At 38.7% G+C, this 21,096-nt stretch overlaps 1 protein-coding gene and 1 pseudogene across 2 annotated transcripts in view; one reads left to right on the top strand and one right to left on the bottom strand.

The window, feature by feature from the left end:
• The window catches only part of STK3 (serine/threonine kinase 3), a 280,323-nt gene extending 268,385 nt beyond the window's left edge, over positions 1-11,938 (bottom strand). For both annotated transcript variants that reach the window (XM_012643656.1, XM_012643657.1), the window contains exon 1: positions 11,732-11,938. In XM_012643656.1, coding sequence (XP_012499110.1) covers positions 11,732-11,757 — 26 coding nt within the window. In that variant the 5' untranslated portion in view covers positions 11,758-11,938. The remainder of the gene's footprint in view (positions 1-11,731) is intronic.
• LOC105809690 overlaps positions 11,790-21,096 on the top strand; it is a 71,984-nt pseudogene continuing 62,677 nt past the window's right edge.

The following is a 21,096-nucleotide window of genomic DNA, read 5'->3' as shown; positions in this document are numbered from 1 at the left end:
GAAATGACAGATAACAGTAAACGAAAAAGACAAGCGGGGGGGCGGGAAGAACAGCTACATGCGGCAACAAAGTTTCAAATATACTGCCAAGAGCACACTGACTGTTTCAGTGTGTAACTAAAATTAAAAATAAAAAATAATGTTAAGTAGTCGAGAAAGCAAATGATTAGTCTCAGAAGACTGGGTGATGTGTCTTCATTTTGGAATGATTTCCATCAAAATTGGTTTTTTTAAAAGTGTTTAAAATGTTTTAAAGTACAATGCTTACAGTAGTTTTCTTTACCTGAAAAATCCATCACATGATACATCCTACTTCCCCAGTGATGCTAAATATCTTTAAAGGTATCACTGTATCACTGTTTTGGCAGGCTCCTTCACATCACATGAGTTGTTTTATGAATATTAATTAAAACTAACTAATCAAGTGCTACAAGTCAGTAAAGGGGAAAAAATCCCCCATTGGCCTAGCTCTTGAATTCTCTTTTATAAAAAATAAAAAAATAGGAAATATACAATGAGAATCAAGCACGTAGATAGAAAACTCAATGTGCCACGAAAAGAATGTCATCAAAATATTGTCTTCTCAAGAGTTAATCAGTACGTTATTTTTAATTTCCATTGGAATTTTATGGAATTCCAAAGCTTAATGTGACTCTTGTTTCTGGTATTTCTTAGAAGTTACGTGAACTATTAATTTTATCCAGAGCAATCATTTCTCTCCAACCTCTTTCCAGGATCCAAATTTCACTGATTATTATCAAAAAACTTGCAAAGATGATCATTGGAAAATGGTTACTGATTGCTATTTGATTGCAAGATAACAGGCTAATTCACATGTCAACTTGTAGGTGCAATCTGATGTCTTTTAATACAGTAAGTAATTATACTAAAACTAATTCTTCCTAAAATTACATGACACAGTGACAAATGCAAATTATCAACTATGTTACTGAGATAAATACCTCATTTTATTTATTCAAAGCATGATAAAACTTAACAAGAAGGGCTAATATCAAAACTAGAAAGGAATAACGTATGACATTTAATATCTGAATGTGTTTCATTTTGCAATTCATCATACTACAGTTAAGGCTGGATTTATAAAGTAGCCTTAAGATGCCCTTAACATTTCATGTGTTTGTATACAAATACATTTTTATGTATACAAGACAAGGCAGACTAAAAGTTCTACCAAAACAAAAAGGCCTAAAATCTGATCTTATCAATAGTGACGTTGCTTGGCTTGGATTTTCAAATTTTCTATCTTTTTCACTTAAGAAAATAAGACACTAGGTCACCTGAAACACTTAAAGGTGAGAAAAAAGCAAGACTGAATATTAATAGTAGGTCAAAGGACAACCAGAGTAAATAAGCAGAACATAAAGATAAAAGTCCACTCTAAATAGTCTCTACCACATAATAGTCTATACATGCCTAATTTCTGACTCAAACTTAGAAGATAAATGTGTGGTGGAGATATTATCCAGAGAAAAGAGCTCAAAACTACCAGTGCCATCACATTTTTTGATAGACTATCCCATAGTTTGAAAGAATAAATCAATTCTCCTATCTATGAAAAAACCCCTAAAAAAATGATATTAGCACCCAGATTAGGATTTTTTCTCACTAAAAGAAGCCAGACTTAGAGAAATGGTTGATTCCAGATCTGGGACAGGAAATGTACAAGATGAGTCCCAAATATCTTATCACAACAGATAGCAAGTAAGCTATCAAAGACCACTAGGGTCACATTGTCTCCAGAAGAAACTCCCATTGGCCAACCATAGGACAATTTGAGCTTCAATGACAATTACTGCAATGGATCAAAATCCATCGAATCTGTTTACATCCATCAGCTCATACTGGCATTTGAAATTAAAAAAAAAAAAAAGAAGAAGAAGAAGAAGAACTGGTCAGCTTTGGAGGAAAATAGGGGAACTAATTCACTATCTTGAAAAATGTTAAATTAAAGGAAAGAATCGAGCATTTATCCTGTCTTTCCTCTATAAAGGATACCACTGGTAACAAAAGAGAAGATGAGGGGAAGTGACTCTTTATAAAAACATTCCAACTAATAAATGAAAACAAAATGATGTATTTAGAATTTTACTATTTTGCAACACCCAATGAATTAACAAAAATAAGCACTAACCATCAACAGCTGCAAACATCACAAAAAAGACAATCAGACATTAAGAGATTCCTATAGTCTTGCCAAACCCCACCTATAATAATGCCTAAGGGATCAGACTTGAGTCTGATCCATCTCTGGATCCAGCTGTCCATCTGCAAGAAATACAGAGAACAAAGGAACATGTTGAACTGCACCTTGAGAAAGCAATCAGCAAAATTCCAGACTGTGGGACACTACAAACATCTTAGGTTCTTCAATAGGAAAAGGAAAAGAAAAGGATGCAGGACTAACAAAGATTAAAAGTAACAACTGATATCAAATACTTTTTTTTTTTTTAAACATAGCAAGTTACCAGCACACCTAAACATTTCAACACCTAAAAAAGGCCAGGTATGTTTCCCATTCTCTAATCTGGTAAAAACGAGGTTAAAAACAGAAGTCAACATCCATCATTTCCTCCCTAAGAGGAAGCAGACTTCCTCTTCTAAGGGAATAACCTAATATCACATTTTGGGCCAAGCAGATTCACTTTCCTGGAAGTATGGAATTCCAAGAAAGAGACTATAGATACCTAAACCTGTTCCTCTCCCAGTCTTACCCCACCCCCCAAGTTGCTCAAACACAAAACGCAGAAGCCAGGATTGATTCTTTTTTCTTCTTTCTTCCTCATTCCCAACATCTAGTCTACTGTAAGTCCTTCATTTCTAACTCCAAAATAGAACTTATACCACTTCTCTCCCATCTCTACTGTTTCCATCATCTCTAACCACAAACTATTGGAATAGCTTCCCAACTTGTTTCTCTGTTTTTATTCTTAACCTTTTACAATCTACTCTAACCAAGGCAATCAGAATGGTCTTTTAAAAACATAAATTGCTTAAAATCCTGCTTAAAACCCTTTAATGACAGTCCATGGCACTCTGACTGAAATCCAAATTTCTTTCCACAGTCTGCATCATTGAATCCCTGCCCATCTCTCTGACCTCATCTCTAGCCACTTTCTCCCATTCTACAACCCAGCCACAATGGCCTCATTTCAATCCCTCCCACACACTAAGCTCTTTCCTACTTCCAGGTCTTCTCATAGCTTTTCCCTCTGCCTGGAACACTTTTCCCCTGCTATTCACATGGATAATTTCTCAATGTCAGGCCATAGCTTAAATACCACCTCCTTAAAGCCTCCTCCAGTTGCCCTATTACCATTTTTCCATATCAATACATGCTACTTCTATCTTTCATAACTCAAGCTCCAACAAAAGTGTATGCTCTATGAGGGCAAAGATCCCATCTGTTTCATTCATCAATGCACTCAGCACACGGAATTTGGAAGGTAGTCAATTAATAATTACTGAATGTATGGATAAATGAGCAAATAAATGAACTCAAGGCTGACAGCCAATTTCTGCCAAGAGCAGTGATCAGTAAGTAAAGAAAGCCAGTTTTCAGAAGAAACAGGAGAATGGAGCACATAACAGAGACATGAGACTATGAGGCTCCAGAGAGGGTCAAGGAACTTAGCTATCTATTATCTTCAAGTTTAAACTTTCCTGAAATATATGAAAAATTGACCTAAATTACAAAAAGAAGTTTAACTGGCATTCCTTTCCAATTATACAACTCTAGGTCTCATCATTTCAGAAAACCAAAAATCCTAAAAATGAAAAGATGATCTAGAGAAAGAAGAATATTCTACACTTTGAATATAGAAACTACCCTGTTCTTGGAATCATAAATGTTCAGCGATTGCCCCAATCATCTAAATATGTGTGTGTGCATCAAGATTCTGAGATATGACAGATCAAGATAGCTGCAACATCTGAAAATCTCACTCAATTCACCTCTTTACCAAGATGTTTTATATTGTATATAAGTATTATATAAATCTATGGACTAATTCAGAACCTAATACAATACTACCTATATTAATCATAATTGTTAACAACTATCTGTAATTCTCATTTTGCTATGAAGTCATTTTTCAAGACATATCCTTTGATGTACCTCAGAAATTCAATGTAATCTTCACTTTAATATTCACATATGCAAACAATAACTTTTTTTCTGTTGAGACAAGATCTCACTCTGTTGCCTGGGCTACAGTGTGGCACCATTGTAGTGTACTGCAACCTCAAACTCCTGGGCTCAAGCAATCCTCTTGCTGTAGCCTCCTGAGTAGCTGAGACTACAGGTGCATGCCACCACATCTGGCTAATTTTTTTATTTTTTGTAGAGATGAGGGTCTCACTATGTTGCTCAGGCTGGTCTCAAACTCCTGACCTCAAGCGACCTTCCTGCCTTGGCCTCCTAAAGTGCTAGAGTTACTGGCATGAGCCACCACACCCTGCCTGAACTTATTTTTAATATTCATGCATGTCTGCTGACATATTTGCTTTCACTTATTCAACTTGAGATTCTATGTAAAAAAAGAAAAAGTTGTCATAAGACATTTCAAATATAGAATCTTTGTTCTAAGAGCTAAAAGCTTCTTTAAATTAGAATAATCCAAACATACATGAAGCAATTCAAATAAAATCACAACAAAAAAGAAGCTTGAGGCAAAACTAAAACAAAGTTTCTATTACATTAGCATAAATTTTCTCTTTAGAAGAAAAATGTTAAGACCTTTGGTAGCTGGAGAGGGTGGAGCTGGTAGGGAGTCAGAAATTGAGGTCATCATAATTATAGTTGAATGTTTCCATTGCACGGGGTCAGTCTACACCAGAAGGCAAGCGAGACTTTGCCTCTTAGCAACCTTCAAGTACAGTATTATATTTTCCTTTATAAACTGTCACACATTACATATAATCATTTTGCAATTTCCCATACTTTAATTGGGATATATATACAGTGTTCAAAATATAGGAGTTTTTAAATATTAGTCTCCTCTCTCCCCTTCAACTCTTCCCTTTCTAGAATCTTAAAGAATAGCTCTACTATGTATACAGGTTGTTACAGTAACACCACTCTGGATTTCTTTGGCAATGCCATCATCTAAGTTATCAGTACAGACATAGAAATGAAATCAGTTTCCTGACTGTCCAGATTATACATACCAACAATGTTTTTTCAAACTACAGATCACAACCCATTAGTGGGTCATGAAAATAATTTGGTAGATCATGAGGAGCACTTCTTAATGCAATAAAACTGAACAGAAAATAGAAAAATATCAGAAAATATCACACACAGCATTTTTATGAAAACTTCTCTTTCAGTTTTATATGTGTGTGTGTGGGTCTGTACTGAGTCTCAGTATCAATGATTAAAAATTTTTTTGAAAGCCAATAATATATGATAGACTGAAGTAGTAGTACCCCTAGTTCAACATACATACTTCTTTGAAACAAAAACAAATCAAATTCTTCACAAATTCTAAGCATTTATTTTTTTCCCCTTACAATCCAAAAAAGACGTGTATGATTTAAACCTTTTATTATTAAGATTTACTAATACAAACTTCTGGAATGAGCACTTAGATTACTTCAGAAAAGCAAATTTCAACCCAGCTTGTGTTTCATGTATATTTACCTTTTTCTTTACATTTCTAACAAACTTTAATACTAGTATATTCTATATCTCAGCGCCTTAAAAACAATGATAAATTAATCATTGCCTAGAGTCAACTAAAAACTAGATTCCTCTATTGTCTTATTTTTGTTTTGTTTTTGAGACAGGGTCTCCCTCTGTCACCCAAGCTGGAGTGCAGTGGCATGATCATAGCTCACTCCAGCCTCGCACTCCTGGGCTCAAGGGATCCTCCTGCCTCAGCCTCAACCAATAGTTGGGACTACAGGTACACACCACCACACCCAGTTAATTTCTCTACTGTCTTAATGTGCAACTAAAGTCTGCTTACCAAAAGTGACTGCAGATTTTATTGTCAAATTCCCTCTCTCCAAGACGGAAGAGCCAATTGACTGTTCCCATCTACAGGACCTAGACCAATCCTACTGAAGTTGATGCCACCCTAAATTAACCAAGAAAAGCCAAAGGGAAGAAAGCATATGCTTTAGGGACCAAGTTGTTATTTAAAGAGATGCTCCTGTTTGCTCAGTTCTTTTCTCCTTGGACTACTTTGAACATTTTGTCTACTTGTCTGCCTCTAAAATTAGAAACTTCCCCTAGGGCCTCTACCCTGAGGCTGCTGTCTTTGTTTTGTTTTGTTTTGAAGAGTTCTTAAGAATTCATCTTCTCAAAGATAACTGCAGCTTTCCACTTAGTGAATCTCGCTGACAATACGTACACAAGAATTTTACCTTCCAATATTCCAAGGACACGAATTAAGAATACAGATATAAAATGAAGTCCACCCCTCCTCTCACTGCAATGTCTTAATGATATTCCTGATCTCCTACTATCAACTTAACTGGGCTGTTGCTGTGCCCCACCCAATTGAAATCTTGAGAGTTCTCTCACGTATACCTCCATTCCTAATTCCTGGCCTGAGGTCAAGGCTACAGATGCTACAGGCTGAGGGGGCTCTTCATGCTGAGGAATACATGAATACTTTCTACTTTAGCCTCCTAGATCTTTATCCCTTTACCTTTGCTTTTTCATTCCATAATAATCTATCTTCTGATAATCTACCCATTCATAGCAACATTTGCCCTTATGAAATAAGTGTTTTCTTACCTTCACTTTTGATTTATGTGAATGTACTTTGTAATTCCAATCTTCTGATTTCAATCTTCAACTTTACTGTACTTAAACAAGCCTTTCACTACTTAAAAAAATTTTTGCCACAGACTCCAACTACAGCTTAAATCAAAGAACACACCTCACCTAGCTTGAGACAAAGTATGCTTCAGTAGCTTACTCTCTTATTATCCTTCCAGTGTTTTCATTGTTCCACACTAACTTTTCTTCCAACTTTTGTTCCAACTTCCAACTTTTCATCCAACTATATCTAAATCAATAAATTTTAAATAACTACTAATCTTATAATCTAGTTGAGGAACAAGGCCTATCTGGTAAAGCATCTCTCTCCAGCAAAAACAGTCCATCCTCTCTTTGACAAGTATTAAATATAACTACCTACCCTCCAACGACCAGAGTTCTTATGCTGCCCACTTGTCCTCACTGAAACCCATCCTCCCTTCTATGAATGTTCTACTTGGTGAAGAGCCCATGTTCTGGTCATTTCCCTGTCTACCTATCAAAGCTTACCTACTCTGTGGTCATTTATCTCTCAGCTAGCAGTTCCCCTATGAAGAAATCTGATAAACTCAACCTACCAAAATGCTAATACTTAGTAACCTTTAATGGATTTCCCTTCCCAGAGAGAAATCCTTTTAATAAGTACTTCTGAAGACCTCTATGGCAGGCCTCTTAGGGAAATCTGGGGAATCTAAAAGCCATTCTGGTACCTCAAGTCAGTGACATGGATGACCACATCTACTGCCTATGTTTAACACAATCCTTTTTGGAGAGACCAAATCAACAAATGTGAATGTGAGCGGTGCCTTATATATCGTCTAGGAGGGTGGTCCCCAAATCCTGGCCCATTGTTAGGGACCAGGCCACAGAGCTCCACCACCCCTGCCCACCATCAATGGAAAAACTATCTTTCATGAAACTGATACCTATCACCAAAAAGGTTGGGGACCGTTGGTCTAGGACTCTGAATCATGATTCTTGAACCTGGCTACACAACAGAATCTCCATCTGCCAGAGGAAAAAGAATGATACCCAAAGAAGCAAATTTCAAAGTCAGTGGCAAAGCTGGGCCTGACACCTAGGCCGAATATTACATTAGTGTGTGTGTGTCATACATATGTGTGTGTGTGTGTGTGTGTGTGAATATAAACAACATATTAAAAATATAAAGATATATGCGAAGAACAAATATTCAATTCAGGACATCCTCCCTTTGGAGAATGGGAAGGGAATGCAATTGAGAAGAGATACACATGGGGGTTTCAAATGTATTGGTAATATTTAATTTCTTCAGCTGTGTGGTGATACATAAGTATTTATTAAATTAGTCTCCATTATCTTTTGTTTTTGGAGACAGGGTCTCACTCTGTAGCAGTAGCCCAATCATAGGTCACTGTAACCTCCAACTACTGGGCTCAAGTGATCCTCCTACCTCAGCCTCCCGAGTACCCAGGACTATAGGTATGCACCACCACGCCCAGCTGACATTTTAAAATTTTTTGTAGAGATGGGGTCTCACTATATTGCCCAGACTGGTTTCAAACTCCTGGCCTTGAGTGATCCTCCCACCTCTGCACCAGCCCCCATTATCTTTTGGATGTCTATAATTTTGTAACAAAAAAGAAGAATAGGAAGATGGCCTATTATCAAATGCATATCATATCAGAAACACAGAGAAATATCTTGGGCTAGAAAACATTCAGAGAAGATACTTTATGAGGCAGGCCTTGAAGGAAGAATAAAACAGTTTATTCTTCAGGCAAAAAATAACACAAACTTTTCTAAAGGAAAAGTGTGAACAAAGGCAAAGTTGGGAGTACCCACAGCCTACAACCTAAATAAAGAACAATAGGGAAACTTCATGAGGACCAATTCATCTTGGAGAATAGTAACTGAAGGCTGAGGGTTAAGACTGAGACCAAGAGACTTTGGATACTAATTACACAAGTGTGCTCCTAATAAAAAAAAAAAAATTTTTAAAGAGTAGTATGATTAAAGTGATGTTTTACAAAATAAATCAAAAGAAATGTGCAGGATGAATTAAAGCAAACTGTGTTCTATGGAGCATTAGGAAGTTCTGTAGGACAGCAAAAGGGGAAAGGAATAAGGGACTGGGAACTAAGTCCTGGTACCCTGACCCTGTTCCAAACAGAGCCCTTCTCCTATTAAAATGTTTCTGCTATTAAAGTATTTTTGAAAACCACTAGGCTAAAGTGCCTAATTGGAAGGTACTGGTGCAATTCGAGTGTGAAGGTCATAAAACCCTGGAATAGGGTAGTATTCTTGGGAATGAAAAGGGGGGGAAAATTAATCCAGACTTTTCGATAGAAAATTTGATTGGATCTAGTAACAAACTAGATGGGATAATGAAAGAGTAGACCGACATGAAAAAATGCCAACTGAGCAGCAGCTGCTGGTCATACAGACTTAACATCAGCAACATAGATAAGACCTTTTTTTTTTTTTTTGAGACAGTCTCACTCTGTCACCTTGGCTGAGTGCAGTGGCATCATCATAGCTCACTGCAACCTCAAACTCCTGGGCTCAAGCAATCAATCCTCCTGCCTCAGCCTCCCAAGTATCTGGGACAAGCATGCATTACCACACTCGGCTAATTTTTCTATCTTTTTTTTTTAGTAGAGACAGGGTCTCACTCTTGCTCAGGCTGGTCTCAAACTCCTGACCTCAAGAGATTCTCCCGCCTCAGCCTCCAAGAGTGCTAGGATTATAGATGTGAGCCTCCACGCCCAGCGATATGGTCATATAAAAGTGTCTGAGCACTAAGGAAGCATTACTCAAGGCAGAAAAACAAAATGGCATTCTTACAGGGACTAAGAAAAGAACAAGCAAAGGGGACTAGGAGATTGTACAAAAAGATGACCATTACATCACGGAATATTAAGAAAGAACGTTTCAAAATGGGGCATAATGAGAGGGTGCACAGCCTCTGGAGCCAATCAGATCCAGAGCTTTGGCACCTTCTCCACTTGACTCAAGTTATTTAACCTCTCTGAGCCTCATTTAATACGGAAAACATGAATTAACTAACATTACTGAATACATTATGGAGCACTGTCCTAAATGCTTTACATATGACCTCATTTAATCCCCACAATATATTTTACAGATGAAGAAATTTAAATTTACAACTAGCATAGTCAGTGGCAGGATTACTATTTCTTAGGATGATTAAATAAAGAAACGTATATATAAATTTCCTGGCAGACAGTATAACCTCAAAAATGGTAGCTATATATTTTATTATTAGAAGGTAATGATCCATAGGGCAACATAAAAACTGCCAGTAATTCCTGTCATAGCCTTCCATGCAGCAAACTCTCTTAGTGTCCTCACCTCATCTATACGATTAATGCCTATAGTTCAATCTACTCCATAGGCTTGCTGTGAGGATTAAATGTTAAGAATATGAAAATGCTATAAAAATTTTTGAGATATTCAAATATAAGGGATTACTGTCACATATCTTTGTTTTTGCTCATTAGTTCAAAATAAGTCTCTCTGAAGAAAGTTAAAAATAAGTCTGTTAAATACACAACCACCACTTTGAAAAGTATAAATCTCCATGGAATTACCACTTACACCTATCCCTGATTCCCCTAGGTTCTCTGCAAGGGCAGGGATTCTGTACACCTATAATGAAATTCTGATAACTTACAGCAGAGCTAATCAATAGAGAGGGCTGCTACTTCAATTCAGAGTTGTTCAAGTTGGCCTATGGCATTATCTCACAGGTTCCCCCTTCCAGTTCTTCCAGAAAAGAAAAAAAAAAGTCCCTGATTTTCTTCTATAGTATTAAAACTGGCTGCCCAGTGAGTAGAATACAGATACCCTACAAAATGCTAGAAAACAATCTATCAACTGCCTTGTTTCAAGGTCTCTGATAGCAGGTCCCTTTTGGAAAGCACTCCACGCCCTCCCTTTTTTAACCTGAACAGATGGCTTTCAGACCTTAAGGCTCACACAATTCACAATAGCTCCCGAAGTTCCTACCTTTTCAATTATTTCATGTCCTTGAATACAACATCTTTCATCTAAAGATCTCTAGGTATCAAAGTACATGAACTCTTTAATCTTCACAACAGCATTATCTGGGAGACAGATTAGTAACCTTATTTTATAAATTAAAAATGAAAGACTGAGGTTAAATGTTTTATCCAACATCAAATAATTAGTTGATTCATTCTTGGGGGTAAAATGCACGTTATGAACTTATATCAATGGACAACTTTGATTTAGACTCCTAAAATCATTGCAAAGCATCATTTCCAATATACATATCAAAGATTAAACATAAACTAACAACACCATACCATGGTATCACTATTTTTACACGTAAAACTATATTGGGGGAGGTTCTAATTTAAGATTGCTACAGTCTTGCATCCGTAAATAGTTTTGAACTTGGGGAGGGGGGAGTAACACCTGTCAGTGCAGCATATCCACAACAAGTTTTACAGACTGTGTAGCTATTAATATTTAATTCTTTAAACTGTTAATAAGCAACCCACCTTCTCAAAAAAAAGGCAATACTACGAAGAATGTTTGACAAGAAAGCCTACATGGCTGTAAGAAGACCAGTAATTTCCTAGTTTTGGTCTCCCAGGCTTCGTGAACTTGCCACTACGGAAAACCCTACCCGCCCCAGGAGGTCAGGCCGCGGGGAGCCCGGCGCTGCCCACCCAACCTTGCACGCGCGCCAGGGCCCTCCGGCCGCGGGGGAGGCGACGCTCGGCCTCCCCTCAGGCCCCTGGCCTCGTGGACAGACGCGGCCGGGCGATCGGACCTGCCTCCCGGCCTTCTGCGCGCCCGACCCGGCCCAGAGGGCGGGGAGAGGGTCGCAGTAGGGCCTGGCCTAGCCGCCCCAGCCCCGCGGCCGCCGGCGCCGCTTCCCTCCTTCTCTTCGCTCCCCGCGTTCGTTACCTCTTTGGCGCCGGCGGCTGCTCCATGGCGGCCGGGGGCAGAAAGAGGGACCTGATGGATGGCGAAGGCCGAAGGGAGGAAAGGAGCCGGGGCACCGGCCGGCCAAACCCGGGGAACCAGAGAGGGAAACTCCGGGAACTCGGACCAACTTTCCCGTAACTCCGCGGCGGATCTCCCTCCCGCGCCGGAGCACAGCTCCTCCCGACCCGCCCCGCCCCTCGCCGCCCGCGGCGGCGGCTGCTCGGAGTGGGTGGGCAGGGTCTGGCGCGCGGAGGGGGCGGAGCCGGCTGTGGCCAGCGAGAGGGGCGGAGCCTGGACGGAGGGCGGGGCTGGCCGTGGAGCCAGGAGAGGGGAAAGCAGGAGGTACTGGAAGGGCGAAAGGGTGAGGTCTGCCCTCCTCGCTTGCCTTCGCTAAGTTTGCCCCAGTCCCATTTGACTCATTTCTCTGGATTTCCCAGGGATACATCCCAAACATCTTGTGAAGCCGTTTGAAGTATTACTAACTGCCCACGCTTCCCTCTCTAGTTCTGCTTATAATTACTGGTTATGTTTTCCCCCAGCCATTTGACATTTGTAGCTACAGTACTGAGGATACTTCTGGAAATTCTTGTTTGCTTTGGATTGTGGACAAGCTCCTCACTACATTTCACAATAATTACATCTAATTACAGAGAAAATAATTACTGCAACGAGATCTCTCAGTGCACCTGGGTCTTGCAGGCTGTCCAGTTGGGTAACCTGGCAAGCCTATCACAAATTATCGTGCCTAAAAGAGAACTGAAGAAAAGGTGGTTTCCCCTTCTCTGGTTCTCTCCCTCAACTTGCTCCCAACAGCCCGCATCCCATTGTATTAATAATTTGACCCCTTCATGCATCCATATTGTGTATATACTGTTTAAGCTTAAATTACATATAAATATCTTTCTTATAACCATATATAGCTGCTATATAATAATAATTTTACTTTTTTTGGTAGAAATTGTCAAGATGTAGAATCATAGAGGGCGTTCTTGGAGGTTAGAACAATGAATATGAAGAGAACATTAACAAAGGAAATAATATGAAGAGAATGTTAAATAATACGAACATTAACCCAGATTAAACTTGTCCAATAGCAGTTTATACAAATATAGTCCTTTTTGTAGATTATTTTAGGTTTCACTATGTAATAAGCTTAGGTGATTTATTTTCAACCCATTTTATATCCCTCCCTAAATTTAAAGTTTGCTAAGACCATTCATTTTTGAAACTTAAAGTCAAATTCTGTGAACATGAGAGATTATTACAAAATTTTATGCTTGTTTGCATTTATTAAAGAAAGATCCACTGTCTAACTGGTCAGAAGTAAGAGAACAAAAAAACAAAAACTAAATCATTAAAGCGTTAAAACTAGAAAAAACTCTTGAAATTATCCCATTCTACCCCTCACTCTCATCCTCACTTCCGTGTCATTCTCCCATCTTTTTGTGTTTCCTCAGAAAAACCTCTTGAGGAGAAGTTAATTTCACCTTTTTAAAAAATTATCATACTTTAAAAGGAGCTCAAATTGTCCTACTTTTAAATGGGCTCTGAATTGTCTTGCCAATCTTAATCTCCAGGGAGCCTTTCCCAGGTAAACCACCAGCGCCATCACCCACTGCCTCCTACATTTAAGTTATGAGAGAGATACCTGTCTCATATGTGCCCATAGCACCCTGTGCTGCCTTTTGTATGACACTTACTGCACTGTATTGAAGTTCTGGTTATTGGACTGTCATCCCAACCCAGCTGTGAGTCAGTTGAGAGTTGGACCATATCTTTATTCTCTATCCCTTGCACAGCAAGTGCCTGACAGATAGTAAGGTCACTGGGCTGGATCACTTCCTTTTGGTCCTGCAGATTCACTCTCCATCCTTCTCCATCTGCTCTCTGCCCTGAGGGTTAAACTCTATGGCTGACATCATAAGCCCTCTGGCTTCTGGTTGAGTCTGATGCTAGTAGACTCAGTAGGAGATCATCTGAGGGAAAAAGGAGTATAAAGTCAGACTGTTCCCCTGGTTCCCTTCCTGTGAGGTCACCTAGGACTACCTGTGTTCTAGAGAGTCATTGCTCTTTGGAAGACAAACTGCTCTACCCAATTGTCCCTTCTTCCCTTTGACCCTTTGGGCCTAGGTCTTCTGACTGCTCTGCTATTTCCTGGGTTCCTTCTCTGTCTCCTATGCTCCCCTCTACCTCAATCCTCCTCAAATGATGCTTTGTAAATTAAACCCTCTTCAATTGACCCTAATTTGAGTGTACCTTCAAAAGGTTTTCATCTTGGGACCCTGACTGATACACCCATAAAGGATTATGGAAGGAGAAGAAATAATATCAGAAAATAAATCTCTGATGTCTTTCCTTAATTGTAAAAGGGAGAGGGCTAATAATTATTGTATGACTCCAATAGGATCAGATACTTGGCCTCCATTTTCTCATTAAACCCTTAAAACTACCTTGTGAAGTAGTTATTATTTCCACTTTATAGATCAGATAACTGAGGTTCAGAAGGGTGAAGGGAGTTACCTTAGGGCAAACAGAATGTCTCGAACCCAGGCCTTTATGACTCCTCGTCCTCATTCCACTGTAAGTCAGTCAACAAACATTTATTAAGCACTTAAGTATACCAGGCACTGTTCTAGATACTAGGGATTCATTAGTATAGAAAAGAGACAAATAGTCAAAAATTTTCCTCTCAGAGAGTTTACAATCTTGTTGGGGAAATGTAATAAGATAAATAAGTACCTAATTGGTAATGTTAGACATTGAAAACTGGTAAGGAAGAAAAAACAAATGGGGAAGAAGACTATGAAGTGGAGGGGGGCCATGAACAGTGGCTCACGCCTGTAATCCAGCACTTTCAGAGGACAAGGCAGGAGGATCATTTGAGGCCGGAAGTTTGAGACCAGCCTGGGCAATGTAGCAAGACCTGATGTCTACAAAAATTAAAAATAAAACAAATAAAACAAAAAACATAGAGGGGAAGGGATGAAATTTAGATAGGGTAGCCAAGGAAGGCCTTAATTAGAGGGTGACTAAGGAAGTGGAGAAGAGAGCCATGCAGATAACTATAGGAAGAAAGTGGGAGGCCAAGAAAACAAGTGCTAACTAAGGCCCAGAGGCAGAATTGTGCCTGATGTGTTATGTGTTGCTGAATAAAAGAAGCTGTTTTTCTCCTGAATTGCTCAAAAAAAAAAAATGCCTTAAGCTTCTGTTTTTATTTGTCTGTGGAAATCCAGCCTGAAGATTCCAAGAAGCATAGAAATCATCATTCAATCTGCAAATAAGAGGCAGCAGCAGTCATGAACAAATGAAAGCTGTAGGAAAATTTGAAATACAGATAAGGGTCATTCAGCTTCACTTAACTGTGAAAGTAAGGTAATCTGTTTCGGTTTCCAACTGTTCCACTTGGAATCAAGACGGAGTATGCACTTTAATTATACCAGCAAACAGCTGATTACAATTCTCAATTGAATAAGAGAAATGTGAGAGAAATCTGCAATTTGGGACCCAGGTCCTTTGAATAATTCAGCACATTCTTTGTAACTGAATACATATGGTACCATGTTTTATAGGTAGAAAACTATTAAGATAAAAACGTTTTTCCTTGTTATACTTGTTGCTGCTATTCATTGTAACTACAATTTTGTATTTCTCTTTCTTCTCATTTTTATATTTGTTTGAAAAATAATATTAATTAACAAATGTTAGTTAATCTTTTCTACTATTACCAGGAAGACTTTTGGGAAGAGAGAAATTTCTGATCGAGTATATTATATTGTGTAGTTTTTTATTTGCAGGAAATTTGGAAATGTTTCATTTCAAAAGGCAACTTTACAAAATATTTTCTCTCGACTGGTTTCTCTTTTCTAACTCAAATTTATAATTTGCTGAAACAAGCATGTTGCATTTGAATTCAACCATTATCCTCCTTCATTGCAGCAATCTTAAACTTTTATTTCACTTGTTTCTCTGATCAGACTGTAAGCCTCTTCAAAATAAGAACAGTATCTTATTCCTATTTGTCATCTCAAGAGACTAGCATATCTGTTAACTACCAGTAACAATTCAAAATGATTTTTAAACAAGAAGCCCAGTAGTAGGTGTTTCTAGGTTTGGATAATTCCTTCATTTACTTCCATTTCCTGCTCTGTTAGCAGGATCTCCTCAAACTAGTAATATCTCCCTCCCTTCAAAGGCCCAAGATGGCCACCAATGTTCCAGACTTCACGTGGAAGCATGACAATGGCCAGCAACAGAAGAAGATTATTTCTTTCTGAATACCATTTTTAAGATGGTGGAAATACCTATTCTAGGAGCCCTTCTGCAGACTCCCTCTCATGTCCTATTGGCCAGAAGTGTGTCAAAGACCCATTGATGGCAAAGAAAAGGGGGTCACCAAAACGCGTTTAGACCAATTGTGATTCACTCCATGACACTGGGCTTGGAGCTGAGACTGGGACCAGACTTCCCTAAAGCTTATGGCAAGGAGAAGCATACAGAGTAGAACAAAATTGGGATTCTATTATTAAGAAAAAATGGGGGAATTATTATTAGGCAACAGCCTATAATGTCTGCTACACATAAGTACCTAGAACATTACAGGCTCTGAGTAAATGTTCGTTGAATGAATGAATGGATTTCCACACCAAGAAAACATAAAGAATTTTAAGATACAATAATTCATAAACTACATATTAAGGGAAAGTGAGTGTGCCATTTGTGATTTTATTTCTTCTCAGCTCCAAATTCATCCTTCATTGTCTGCTCTGTTAAAATGGAGTACCCTTTAAATGTTTTTCTTTACCAGATGGCTTGATGTTAAACTGTCAATAGAGAGCACTGGAAAGACATTGCACAAGAAAAGGATTTCTCTTTTTCCCTCCCTGTAAAAGAGGAGGATGTTCCCTCCACAGGCTCCTGCACCCAGGGGTGCTTCTCTGGACCCTGCAGCATGAGCACCTTCAACAGTGTCCAGCTCCTGCAACGTGCAGCTTCTCCAGCACGTGGCTCCTACCGGGCAGAGCGGCAACCGCACACAAGGGCCAACAGTTTCTCTCCTACCACACCCTGCCCCTCCCTCAGGAAGTTTTGCTGCAGGGTGTGCCAGTGAGACATCACGAACACCTTGGCTGTTCACCATGAACAGCCTTCCCCAGCAACGTAAGGGGAGAATTTCTAGAAAGTTCCAAATGGCAGATTTCCAGCAAGTTCTGCCAGCATGGCACCATAGCAACTGCTCTGCCATTCAATGAGGCACAGCTGTGCCCTCTCCAGCAAGGTCTGGATCTCAGTCCTGGGGGGGGCCTCTTCCTTGGGTGCTTTATGTCAGTCCCATGGGAAGTACTGTTTCTGATATCTGCTATTCCTTATTGTCTTAGTCCATTCAGACTGCTACAACAAAATACAATAAACAACAGAATTTTATTTCTCACATTTCTGGAGGCTGGGAAGTCCAGGATCCAAGGCACTGGCAGATTCAATATTTGGTGAGGGCCCATTTTCTGATTCATAGATAGCCATTTTTTCCCTGTGCCTCACATGGTGGGAAAGGTGAACAGCTTCCTCAAACTCCCTTTTTAAGGATACTAATCCCATTCATGAGGATGTAGCCCTCATGACTTAATCACCCTCTAAAGGTCCCACCTCCAAATACCATCACCTTAGAGGTTAGGATTTCAACATATGAATTGGGGAAAAGGGACACAAATATTCAGATCATCACACCTATATTCTTTTTTCTGTCTTTCTTTCTTTCTTTCCCTCTTTCTTTCTTTCCATTTGTATTTCAATAGATTTAGGGGTACAAGTGGTTTTTGGTTACATGGATGAATTATATAGTTGTGATGTCTGGACTTTTAGTGTACCCATAACCTGAATAGTTTACATTGTATCTCTTAAGTATTTTTTCTTCCCTAACCCACCCCCAACCTCTCCCCTTCTTAGTCTCCACTGTTCCGCTCTGTATGCCCCTACATACCTGTAGCTTACTCCCACTTATAAGTGAGGACATGCAGTATTTGGTTTCCCATTCCTGTGTTACTTAACTTAGGATAATGTCTTCCAGTTCCATCCTAGTTGCTGCAAAAGACATTATTTCATCCTTTTTAATGGCTGAGTAGTATTCCGTGGTATATATACCACATTTTCTTTATCCACTCCTTGGTTGATGGGCACTTAGGTTGATTCCGCACCTTTGCAATTATGAATTGGCACCTATATTCTTTAGAGTTCTCTTTGCTTCTTCTTAGCCAATCCCCTTGGTACTCCAATCCTCAGTTATAGTTAATAATTCTTTAAACTTTTCCTATTCAAATAACTATGTGGCCTCTGTCTCTTGTGGTTTCTGTTTCAGATTGGACCTCAACTGATGCAGAAAAATAAAAAATCCCAGTCCCCACTATAAACTCAGAAAGACCAGGCTGATTTCACTTTCATTTCAATACGTAATTATCCACACTAGCAGTTCTCAAACTTTTTGGTCTCAGTACCACTTTTCACTCTTAAAAACTATGAAGAAGCTTAAAGATCTTTGTTTATGTGGATTATATTTATCAAAAATAGGAAATTAAAACTAAGAAAATTGTAAAACCCAAAATATAGAACTACACATTTCATTAGCCATCAAAGCAATGATATCATCACATATCATGTAGCATCTGGAAAATTCCATCATACACTCATGAGAGAATGAGAGTAAAATAGGAAAATCATATCTTAGCATTGTTTTCAAAGTAGTTTTGACCTTGTGGACCTCCTGAAAGGATCTCAGGTACTTTGAGAGGTACCTGGATCACACTTTGAGAACCATTAATCTACACTAACATTATATAAACACAATAACTAAGACCTATGGGGGAAGAAATATAGAAAATATGGTCTTTTCCCTCTAAGAACTGTTTATTTGAAAATATAGGCCAGGCCTGTGGCTCACTCCTGTAATTCCAGCACTTTGGGAGGCCAAGGCAGGAGGATTGCTTGAGGTCAGGAGTTCAGGACCAGCCTGAGCAACATAGTGAGACCCTGTCTCTACAAAAATGAAAAAATTAGCTGGGCATTGTGGTATGCACCTGTAGTCCCAGTTACTTGGGAGGCTGAGGCAGAAGGCTTGCTTGAGCCCAGGAGTTTGAGGTTGCAGTGAGCTATGATGGCACCACAGTACTCTAGCCCAGGCAACAGAGTGAGAACATATCTATAAATAAATAAATAAATAAATAAAATATAGAATATATATTCATGAAAGAGTAAGATACTAATTCAATCCTGTATGTAATAAACTATCAATAAATTCTCTGATTCAGAAAAGTGTTATAGTTCAGACTGATACAGGCTGGAGCTTGGTAAAACAAAAATGCCTTCCATTTTTTAAAATCCACCCTCCTTATACATCAGCTATAAGGAGAAAAAAAGTTTCTGCTATATACAAACATAAATTTCGGAAGAAGCTGAAGATCTCTCAAAACACAGCAATGATTGGTTAAGACACTAACCACAGGGACAGAGTTAAGGAGAACAAAGGAACCAATATTAAGAACCTGGCAAACTCCATGACGGGAAGCCCTTTCATGGCTGGTCTTTAATTACATTACTATAAGGAACCTAAACTCTATAAACTTATCTGTTCTATGCTTTCATAATTTCTCCTTGTATATTTTTGGTTTTTCAATTTCTTTTTATTGCTGCCTATGGACTGTATGAGTAATTTCTAACTTGTCTTGACTAAACTAAGTAGAAAAATGTATTTATTAATACTTCTTGGCCAGGAAAACTAGGGAAATAGAATATCCCTATATATATGTATGCAATGGTGGCAGTTGTTAACACTGCTGGAAAACAGGACAGTGAGACTTAGGGCAGGAGGAAAAACAGGGGGAAGGTAGACATTTAGTAGACAGAGAGAAGCTGGAATAAAATTGAGCCACCCTTAGACCAGTCTTAGCATGTGACACATTCAAATCAAACTCAAATCCAACTTCAAAGAGCATGGAAAGATGTAGATTTTTACTAATGGTCTCGTGGAAATGCTGAGGAAGGAAGGAAAGGAATTATTAGCCCAGAAAAACTTTCTTAAAAATCCCCTTTACTGGTCTTTCTCCCTGAAGTTTTCATGAGAGCTGCCCAAATGGCTTCTCCCTTGCTCACCTAACTCTTAAGGTGCTTCTCTTTTCTCACACTTGCCCTTCCAATCACTCCCTCTTTCCTGCGGTTTACCTCCCTTGGCTATTACTTCAAGCCCTTTCGCCAAAGAGAATAATTTAACCTCCCTCTCTTCAATTCTGTGGCTTTTCCGCTTTACTTATCTTCCTTAACATTGCCTAGATGGGCAGACAAGAAATAAAGGATCCTTCCTTAAGTAGGCGGAAGAAGCAAAAGGGAAGAAGATTGAATATTCAAACCGTAATATTTTTGTCCCTATCAAACATCTTTTCAATCAATATTTATTTATGAAGTCGCCAGACATAGACAATGAAGTATGGTCCCTACTCTCAAACTAAGGGATTTTCCCATTACAAGTTTCCCCTTGCTCCTTCTTTTGAATTCCTTTCCAAAGGAAGTGATTCCCTTTTTAAAAATTAAAGTAATTTTTTTTGCTTAATGAAGTGATTATTTTACAAAAATTACCCATGGAATCAATTATGATTAATTTCCCTCAAGCATTTAAATTATTAATATGATTTCAATTTCAGTCTTTACTGAGCAAGAGGGTAAGATGACTGTAGTTTCTAAAATTTCCTTTCAAACAAATAGCCAAAAGTATTAGAAAAAGTTCTCTTAAGGGCACCTTACTAATAAATCATCATCCAAAGGTTTGAATGACTCAAAAGTGAAAAAATGGATTGGTCTGCCATATAATTAGTTGTTATAAAATGTCATTGACCAACTACTGTTGGATTATCTCTTTATATTAATATTTAACCACAAATGAAGGGGGGTTGAAGAGTAATAGAGAAGCTTCTGAACACCACAGATTTATGTTTAGTAAACTGAAATTATTTTGAAAAAAATGTAAATCAGGAGTAAGAGTAATAAAAACATAAACATAACTTATTAATTCCTGGCTATTAGTTATCTATTGCTGCATAACAAATTACCCCAAAACTTAATGACTTAAATCAACACACATTTGTCATCTCCCAGGTTCTGTAAGTCAAGAATCTGGGTACAAATTAGCAGGACCCTTCCTCCAGCTCAGGGTCTCTCAAAAGGTTGCAATCAGCGAGGCATGGTGGCTCACACCTGTAATCCTAACACTCTGGGAGGCTGAGGCAGGAGGATTGCTTGAGGCCAGGAGTTCAAGACCAGCCTGAGCAACAGCAAGGTCCCATCTCTACTAGAAATAGAAAAAACTA

The sequence above is a fragment of the Propithecus coquereli genome, unplaced genomic scaffold, assembly GCF_000956105.1.
Source record: "Propithecus coquereli isolate 6110/MARCELLA unplaced genomic scaffold, Pcoq_1.0 Scaffold2, whole genome shotgun sequence".
NCBI classification, from domain to species: Eukaryota; Metazoa; Chordata; class Mammalia; order Primates; family Indriidae; genus Propithecus; species Propithecus coquereli.
Note: the sequence above shows the minus strand (reverse complement) of the source record. Positions and strands in the feature narration are given on the sequence as shown.